Below are 10,450 nucleotides of genomic sequence, written 5' to 3' on the forward strand. Positions count from 1 at the left end.
GCATTTAATTTTAGGTTTCACTGTGACGTATATATGCTATAGTGACACAACTAATGCGTTGCAAACGTTGGTGAAAGTAGAGTGTGGTCCTCATGAGCCATACTAAGAGGACCATATTATGCACTCGCGCAATATTATTCACAATGCTATTCATCATTGTAGTCCTCATGACCACAAACTTATGTAGTAAAAACATGATTGTTTTAAAACATATGGAACTCAAAAGCTAACAGAAGGTATCTTACTAATGGCCAATGTTGGGAATAATAGTTCTATGGTTTGAATTTTTCCAGCACTAGACCCCCTAAACTGTGGAGTCTTTCATGTGGTGGATGAAATCATGGAAAAACAAGGAATGCAATCATAACGGAGAAGTAAATGTCCAAACATTAGCACACGCTCTTAGAAAGACATCTATATGCTAAATTGACCAATTTTAATAGAATAAAAGGGAGGGTCCTCTGACCTCTCTAATGAGTTTTTCTTTTATTATTTCTTCTTTAGTTTTCATGTTGCATTTATTTTCCTCTTTTCTGTTTTTTTACATTTGTCACTGAGCAATTTCCCTCCTTTTTCTTTCTTTTTTAAGTTTTATTAGTGAAAATAAGCGAGGCAGAGATACCATATGATCTGAATGGGTCAGATGCATGATAAACAAGAGTTGCAAGAGAAGGTTGAAGATATGAGCTGTGTATTTCTGATTGCTAATAAAAGTTACATTCCACCTAACATGAATACTTCACAATATCAATACCCAGGTATCATATTCAATAAATAAAATGCAACGGATTAATCAACAGAACAAACTGACTGTTACAAACAACCCATAGCAAGTGTTGTCTCCTGTGTAGAAGTTCAATACAGATGTTGTCATTTTTGTTATCCAAACTTCCTCACATGATAATTATAACTCATGGGGATTCCTGCTGGTTGGCAGTCTTACCTTGGTCTTGTGTGGCTGTTTGTTCTTTGTATAGTAGTGGGAGAATTGCCCCTTGCTGATACACTATCAAATTGCAAACAATGGCGTGTTACCTAATTTATGTCATCATCATCCGAGCCTTATCCCAATAATCGCATGTTACCCTAATTTATGTCATCATCATCATCATCCGAGCCTTATTCCAACTATTTGGGATTGGCTTTCAATGTGTATGTAGAACTATCTCCATCATCTGAGCCTTTTCCCAAAGATTCTAAGACTCTAATTTCTTGCTTGAGTGTGTATGTAGAAGTGTCTCCTAAATGTTGGAATTTCCAACTAAAGCAAATACATTGATGACATGTATATGATGTAGGTACAAGTTCTACAATCTAGATCTCTGCATGAGTATATGTATGGTTTGGTGGGCTTGGCCAAGGCAATGAATGGATTGAGATAAGTTATCAGGGCACAAGGGTTTATTCGATTGAATTGGATGGGCACTGTAACTTGTGAAGTCTAGTGTTGTTGGGTATGAAATTGGAAAGTTGGGGTTGAGGTTTAGTGGCTGAGTTCAAAACTCAAATCTAAGAGTAACGTGTTGGATTTTACCAGTTCCAAAGGTTGAGGGTGAACCTGCAGTTTAGGTGCTGGCTTAGAGGAATCAGGGTAAGAATTAGGGGGGGGTTGTTTGGTTGATATGAAAAGGAATATTTCCTTGAAATATTATGGGGTTTTATGTTCAGGTTTGAGAAGAAAAATCTTAAGGTGGGTGATGTACATGGATGATTTGTGGGTCAAGGATAAGATGGTAGGCCTGAATTACCGTATGGTTTGATAACCGGATGGTGTTGCTGGGTTTGATCAGTCCAGCATTGAGGATATGATAAGAAGGTTTGAGGAGGGAATTTGTGAAGGAAACTAGGGTTGGTTCTGAAGGGTGTGATGATGGCATGGATGATAAAGTGGGTTTGAGTTAGCGGAGGATCATGAAGGAAGTCCAGCCTAGGTTGAGAGGGTGGCATGAATAAATGATGAAGATGGGTTTGTAGTGTAGGCGTATAGTTGGGAAGATGAAGAGATGAGAGGTATAAAAGAGGAATGAAGAAGAAGGCATTCTAGGTTTAGGGTTTGGAAGAAGATGGCACATAGGTGTACCTGGTTCTGGTTTGGGAACAATGTGTACGAGGGCTGGCTCTCGAGAAGGGTGAAGACAAATGGGCCTAAATGTGCAAGACATCAACATTATGCGTCACTTGGGTTTCTTGATTGTGTTAAGCATCAGAACATAACAAAATAAAGGGGTTATGGTTTCAAGTTTCAACACCATGGAAGAAGAACTAGCACATTGTGTTGGAGCACCAACAATTGAAAAAAACACAGTCACTGTTTGTTTCTAAGGATTGTATACAATGAGACCATTTACCTTTTATACAAGGAGGTCACAATTACTTACAACCATCCGATGTGAAATCTGATAGTTTGGGTATGTCACAAAGTTCGAGAAAATTTCTTTTGTACTTTGAGCTTGGTCAATGAAATAAATACACCCACCCAATTTCACATCCAATGGTCAAGATTAATTGTGACCACCTTGTACTGAAGGTAAATGGTCTCATTATATACTTTCCCTTATTTCTACATGCTTTCATCTTTAGCCAATGGCTTGTTCATGTATTTTTACAACTTTTACGACCTCTAAACCTACTCAACTAAGGCTACAAGTCTTATAACACTTGGCAAATGATTCAAACAAGAAACATAATGTTATCTAATCAACTAGTATAGGAAATAGAGAACTAGATCCTAAACTAAATGGATGGCAAGAACTTCACATAAGCATAGAAAGTAATCCTCATCTATTTAGCTTTCTCATGAGGGAATCATCTTTAGGAACCCCCATGGGGCCCACTTGGATGTTCACTATAGCTTTCTTGGTCTCTTATAGTGCCTGCCCTCTCTCTCATCTTGATCAACTAGGGGGCACAACTCTCTTACTGGGGTTCTAGAATGTCTCATGTACCCCTTCGTGTTCCATCATTCATGACCCTTTGTAGATTAAGGTGTTTAGGACCCACACTACCATAGGACCCTGCAAATGGTTGGAATGTGTGTAGTCTTCTTCGGTGTGCAAATTGTGGAATTATTTCAGTATTATTCGAGGTACATGGTTTTTTATCTTAATTCATATGCTCTTATCTTGTTTTGAGTGGGAGATGACTGATGTGTATTTGCAGGTCTAGACTGATGTTGTGCTCGCAAGTAGCAATACTGGCATGAACAAAAGAAAAAAAAAAAAAAGAAACATGTCAGACGGACTCAAACTCTCTTGGATGAACCCCTATGCATTTCTTCATTTTCTTCATGGAAAGAATGGTTGTCCAGGAAAGGTCTAGGGCCCCTATGCATTTCTTCATTTTCTTCATGACTCGTACGATAATGTGGCAGGTTAGGAAGAGTAGTACCAGGGACCAAATTAATACAATGCTGAATATCTCTCGTAGGGGCAAACTATTTGGCAACTCCTTAGGCATAACATCCATAAACACCTCAAGTAAGTGTATAACAGGGGTGGGAATAGCATTCAAATGACAATCCTCTTTAGCTACCAATGCATCCATTACCCCATACTCCCTGCATTCCTCAAGAAACCAACTTGAAGAGAGTATAACTTCTCCATCTCCCTTCTTGGGTTTGAGATGATCCTTTTCCTTCAACAATTGTAAGGTAACAGTTTCAAAAACAAATAAAATTGTAAGGTAATCTTAACCCCATCCTCCCAAAGGGTATACCTATTGTGTTTTTGCATGGTGAATAGTAGAATGATCCTACTGCTATGGGGTACCTACTTCTATGGGCTACCTAATAGTATATGACATGCATCCATAGGCAACAGTTCATGCTACATAGACTCCTCGTAGGTTTTCCTAATAGATAACTAACCACAGACACAGGACTTAACTGGAGCTTCATTATCCCTTTTCAACCATGAGATTTTGTATGCCGAAGCATATTTATCGCTCTTAATTTCAGCTTATCCACCATATTTTTTGACACCTTATTGTCGCGACTTGAGATTTTGTATGCCTAAGCATATTTCTCGCACTTAATTTCAGCTTATCCACCATATTTTGTGCATATTTCTCGCACTTAATTTCAGCTTATCCACCATATTTTGTGACACCTTATTGTCGCAACTTCCATTGTCAATTGTGATTAAGCACACTTTTGCCTTGGGCTGTACATCATCTTCATCCGAGCCTTATCCAACTATATGGTGTCAGCTACATGAATTCTATTCCACCATTCCTCTCTATCAAGGGCCATACCTTTTATCAAACCATAATTCTTAGGATTCATGATAGGGGATGTCGCAAAATTTGTATGCTGGCTGCCAACATAACAGAACTCTCCTCCTTTCTTATCCAGGGAGCGGCAATGGCAGAGTTCGTCTTGGGCTGTATTGGTGCAAAGCCATGGCTTTTCTACCACCTTTGGAATTGGTCAACACTTCCTGATTACGAGAAATTCATGTTCATTGGGATACAATTCAGCAATGCCCCCTTTGTCCTTCATCAGGCTCTTCACATAAATTGGCCCTTGCATCAGTGTCACCTTCATAATATTCGTCTTGTAATTATAGTTATGTCCTAGCCTGCCTTTTAGGGCACTCTGACATTCCCAGCTCACCACCCGTAGAACACTTCAGACCCTATTCCCAAATTTGAAGGGGCTTGTTCACCTCCAAGCCTTTCCCTGCCTTAAATCCTTCACCTACTGAGAGCTTGAGCCAACCACCTCTCGTTGTTTTTGATTTGAAGTGCATCCTTTTTGACCCTGAGAAAACCTTTGACCATAAGAGAAATTTACTGTGCTTCTCTTTAAATCTTGACTCATGATGTCAACTGATATGCTTCTCCGAAACTGAGAATTCAATGCATTATTAGCTCATCTTGAATGTGAATTTTGAGGCCACTCACGTTGCTGATCATTATTCTTGTGGATCTCATTTTAGCTTATCAAAAGGTTGAAGTAATCTGTGTACTCTGATATAATTCTTGTACAAATTTCTCCTTCAAATATACAAATTTCTTGTATATCTTCTTCCAAGTAGTAATTTTATCTTATCCTTTTTTAATCCAACCTGCTTCCAATTGCTGCCACCACATTAGGGGATGACATCTGATAATTCTTTCTGCTCTAAAAGAGTTTCACTACTAGCAATCCAATCCCAAAATTCATTAGGCTGTAATTTTCCAGAAAATTCTGGCACGTTATCCCTCTATTTGTACCTTCCAGAGCTCTAACCAAACGATCTATAAAAGCATCAGATTCATCTCTACCCGGCTTGTGGAATGAGTTAGTCTCCAACTTGGGCTCAGATTTCTCACTTTATGGCGACTGAACCTTGATAGGATCGATTTTGATGCACCTTGTGCATTGGTTCCTCGAGTCTCCTTAATTGGCTTTGGTCAACTTGTGTACCAGTTCCCCAAGTCTCCTTATTAGTTTGCTGATTTCTTGCTGCGTGGTGTATCCATCACCTCCACCATGACCACTTAGACCTCTAGCAGCCATTGTGCAACTTGCCGAAGGTCTATGACGCTTTGGGAAATGAGCTTACTCTGGTACCAGATGATGCAAATTCGAATGACAATAAGAAATCAAAGAAACGATATATTGACTGAAAATTAATGGAAGTTATCAAGCCTTAGGTTCAATGGCTCTGCGAGTTCAACATAATTCTAAAGAACAATGTTTTGGAATAACAATAATAAACTTTGAATGAAAAACCCTATGACAGCTCCTATTTGTAGGCTTTATTTGGACTCCCTAATTCTAATCCTAATGTAATTAGGGGTTCTAATTAAAATTGCATCCAAATTTGTTGCCTTTGCCCTTGATGTCTGATGTCAAAAAACGCTATTATGACCACATTTCAGAAATGGGAACATAAACCCTATAAGCTGAAAACAACTTGAGCAACAAAGGCCCAAAAATGCCTCTAAAGCCCTAAACATCGATGAGATTTTCTGCATGAACTCGGCCAGCATCAGGCAAAAAGAGCCCTTCGACAAGGAGACCCTTTTCCTGTTCCTTTTGACTATCCATAACAAATGGGTTTGATCATATTCTCCTTCAAGGCTTCAAATCTTCTAGGTGTGTACGCGATGACATGTTCAGTATGCAGATTTTGTATTTCTCCAACCACACTCAGTTCAATAACTTAATACAAAGTTTTAACACATTCAAAAAAAAAAAAAATAGCCTTTTAAAACTTTGTATTAAGTTAAAGCGCTGCACAATATGCCAAAATACTGTCCACGAGGGAGAGAAGAAGGCCTCAGGCTAGGTCAAAAAATGCTATACAACCCATAAAACATCAACAACTTATGGCTATTCTCAAGGCTTTCCGAACTCTCTAGAGGCTTCAAGGTAAACATAATTAGGTCAAGCTGTTTGGTGTTGGGCCTCTCAGGTAGATGCTTCAATGCTTGTTGGGCCTCTCTCAGGTAGATGCTTTAATACTCGCTAACACGCTTGGCTGCAGCACCAACGTCCTAACAAGTAATTCCTTGGGCCTCCTGCTTTGCATTGGGAAATCACGCAAAGCTCCATGGTTTCCCATTGTGGAGCATTTTGGATGGGAACTGACAGCCTGGAAATGCATCTCTCTAGGGGTTATAATCATCCTCATCAAGACTACCCTATCCAATATCCTTATCTTCCAATTGGCTCTATTCCATATGCCCATCTCAATAGTCAACTACATTGGAAAACTGATTAGAGCCTTCCTTTGGTCAGGGTCTGGCAACGAGTTTACTTAGTCAAATGGGAGACATTGTGCCTTCCCAAGAAGAACGGAATCTTTGAATCTGTACTTACTGCCCTCTTGGCCTCTTGGGCAGATGTAGTTGGAGATTTGTCAATGGACAAGGGAATTTGTGGCAGCAGGTTTTGTTGCATAAATACGACTTGGACAGTTCGGGGGATTGTGAGAGTTCTAGCCAGGCCAAATGCCTCAGGGGTCCTAGAAAGCCATTGTCTCAGCCAATCCCGATTTTGTGGGATATGTTCATTCCAGAGACACATGGGGAGACAAATAGCTGTTGGAAAGAACCTTTGGGTGGGTAGTCTATCTTAGACTCTCACTTCCCCAGGCTTTTCTCCACGACCAGCAGTGAAGACGATCTGTTATCTCAATCATGTGAGGCTAGTGGTTGCTGTACTATTTGGACCTCAAGATTCAGGGGCAACCTCTCAGACAAGGAGATAGTACAATTCATGGAATTCCTGGATATTCTTCGAGGGCAGTATATCTTGTGGGCAGGAAACCATCAAATGGATTGGATTGCAAATGCATCGAGGTCCTTCTCAGTGGCCTCCTCCTATAGGGCCTGGTCCAGGCCAGCTTCCCTGAAAGTTCGGGCTTTTATGTGGTTAGTTATCTTCAAGAAGGCTCTTACTCGACCAACTTCAATTGAGCCTATTGCAGCTCCTAGTCGATGCACAATGTGCTTGCAGGCTGAAGAGACCACAGAGCACCTAATTCTATGCTGCAACATAGCCTCCAAAATGTGACATGCCTCTCTTCAGCGCTGTAGCTGGACCTGGGTGTGGCTATACTCCGTTGAACAACTTTTCCTAGCATACTACTCCCTTCCCTTCCCAGCTTCTGGTCTCGTTCTGTGGAGATCCACCCATCTGGCCATCCTGTGGTCGTTTGGCTAGAGAGAAACTCTAGGATTTCTTGAGGGAAAACTCAAGAGCTTGGAATTTTTAAAGGATCATTTCCATTCCTTAAACCTCAAGGAATTTTGGATTTGGTCAGTGGAGGATTTTGTTAAACTGGAAACACATTCTTTCCTCGAACCCATGGCCATTTTGAGGTTGAACACTTGGACTCCACCCCCATAGGGCAACATCACGTTCATCTTTGAAGGCAACCCAAGCCGACCTAGAATGAGTGGGTTGTTTGGAAACCACTTTGGTAGAGTACATTACTCTCCTCAGGGCCAAATGGAGTTGTTAATTCAGTGATGGCTGAAGCCGTGACACTACTGGAAGGCTTGAAACTAAAGCTTGAAACTATACAATGCGGCATGGGATCCCAACCTCTTGGTAGAAGCCTAGAAGGTCAATTTCAAAATGTCATTTCTTGGGCCTCAATGAGTGCTAATTGGCCATGGAACCTAGGCCCCATTTTCGACCAGGTTTTGATGTAATCGCCCCCCCTTCTTTTAGCCCCCTTCACACACTCTTGGAGGGAGGCGAATTCTGAGGCTGACTTCTGGTAAAAGCAGGAGCCATGAGCCATAATTATGTCGTTCTATGCACCATCTGGCATCATCCCACACTGTGAACCCCTCTGCGTCTCTCCCTTTCCCATCCCTATTGCTCAGATATTTTATTTGTACAGGCTGAAAAGAATGGAAATACACACTCAGTTGTGCAGGAACATTTTGATGTGGTGCCTTGCCCTCAAACTATTTATATTCTTAACATCTATTTAATACAATAACTTTTCTCAAAACCTTAAGCTGTGGGCGTGTTTAGCCATGCATATAAGTCCTGACAAGATGGACTTTAAAACAGGCGTGAAACAGGCTTTTGACAAGTTTGCAGACATCCCCAGTTTCATGCTTAAAATCTATTGGGGTGCTACATATGTTATACTGTCTGCAAATATACGATGAGGTTATGTGAGTATAAGTTTGTTTGTCAATGTCCTTCATGCATGGCCAAGGATGCCCTGAAGTTCTATTTCTCACATGGTCTTTTTCCTGGTGAATTGGAAGTTGAGACAATGAATTTGGAAAATCTATGGGGCTTGGGGTCCTGTAGTCCAGTTGACAATTGGTCTCGTACTGAATTGTGTCAAAGGACTGTGGCCTGCAGCTTGGCACTGTAGTTCAGTTTGAGGCCTTCCAATTTCATTTACTTCTTTTTGTTGAAGTACTTTTCACTCTTTTTTGGGTGTGTGGTTGGCCTGCAATATCAAAATGGATCATAAAAATACCGCCTTCACTGTCTGTAGGCATTAGGTTGGACTTAGTTCCAAGCCAGCGGCATTTTTGTGCTTTGCCTTTGCTGGCAAACAGGACGTTAAGTAAACAGTAATCGCTTTTGGGAATCATGGACTGCAATTCAAGTTTTTCAAACTATGTTCACAGGGATATACCTGTTTCATCTACAGGTGGTTCATTTGAACTTGCTTTGAAGAGCTGAACCTGTTTAGAGTAGAGAAACTTATCTCTAAATAAGTAGAGGTGGTTGAGGCTTCAGATTGGGTGTTGCCTTTCCATTCAGGGAATTCGGTCTAGGTAGTAAAAAAGTTAAAATGGGCAATCAGTGTAGTTTTAATAACTTCTCATGATAGTAGAAGTAAAAAAGTTAAAATGGGCAATCAGTGTAGTTTTAATAACTTCTCATGATAGTAGAAGCAATTTTGGGTAATTTTCTGAGAGCATGTATGCTTCTGTCTTGATATCTACTGTGTACCTGATATTATCTGGTGTATGCCAAAATGCAAACAAATCATCACATGCATCGTGAGTATCACATTATGAAGAGTGCATTGTAGACACAAATATTTGCATCTTCTTTATTGCAATTCTACCTGTTCCTTGTGACCAATTGGGAATAGAACCCTCAATCTGGCACTGAGTTGGGTCCTTTGCAAGGTTATGCAGATTTGATGCGGTTTCAAACAAATGGCTAAAGGAATCAACCTTACCAAAGAAGGTCCCTTCAAATTTGAGTTGTGGATTTGCAGCGCTGAACGGACAGCTGCATGTAATGATGCCTTCGACAAGTCATCATCAAAAGAGCTACACTATGAAGTTGATAATTCAGGTTTACAACCCAAGGAAGAGGAGTTGGAGATTCTTGCACACTAAGCCGCCTTTCCAGAATCCCTTGGACTTCAAATGTGCTGCCATGTGTACTATCCACCTTTAAAGGAGAAAAGACAGTTGTGTATATATTCTCATCCTGCTTATGTGCAGTCTGAAGTTGATATGTATTAAGGAGATCTTGTTGTATTGCTCTCCCTCTCTCTCTCTCTCTCTCTCTCTATTTTCTTACAGTTCAGAAATGTACGTGCATTTGTATGATCATGTAGAGCATTGACAGTTGAAAGATAGATGTACAGTGAAAGCATTGACTGGACAGCAAATTTTAATGGGGAAGTTGTTCATGATTTGTATATGCATGCAAATTTATTGATTTTAATTCTTCAACGAGGAAATTGTGCTTGTAACGCGTAGGGATGATTCTGCCATTTGTCTTTTTTGTCCTTTGCTCTTTCGGTTGGATGGAGGTCTCTCGACAAGAATAACCACGTCCCATTTTGAAGTCATCTTGTTGAAAATGTTTATAATGAGGCTATTTACTTTTAGCACAAGGTTACAATTATCATTGACTGTTAGATTTGAAATTCAGTGGTTGAGAATGTGTTATTGTTTTGTTATAAATTTTATAACAAAATTTTTCGAATACTATGACATTTTGAGTTATTGCATTTTA

General features: G+C 40.1%; 1 protein-coding gene across 2 annotated transcripts in view; it reads left to right on the forward strand.

Moving 5' to 3' along the window:
* LOC18432566 (Galactose oxidase/kelch repeat superfamily protein) overlaps positions 1-10,130 on the forward strand; it is a 34,055-nt gene extending 23,925 nt beyond the window's left edge. The window contains exon 2 of one of the 2 annotated variants that reach the window (XM_020666295.2): positions 9,607-10,130. In XM_020666295.2, coding sequence (XP_020521954.1) covers positions 9,607-9,883 — 277 coding nt within the window. In that variant the 3' untranslated portion in view covers positions 9,884-10,130. The remainder of the gene's footprint in view (positions 1-9,606) is intronic. The other variant, XM_011624470.3, reaches the window with a different exon arrangement.
* The last annotated feature ends 320 nt before the right edge of the window (positions 10,131-10,450 follow it).

Source organism: Amborella trichopoda, chromosome 3, assembly GCF_054954075.1.
Source record: "Amborella trichopoda isolate Santa Cruz 75 chromosome 3, AtrichopodaSantaCruz75HAP2 v2.0, whole genome shotgun sequence".
Classification (NCBI taxonomy): Eukaryota; Viridiplantae; Streptophyta; class Magnoliopsida; order Amborellales; family Amborellaceae; genus Amborella; species Amborella trichopoda.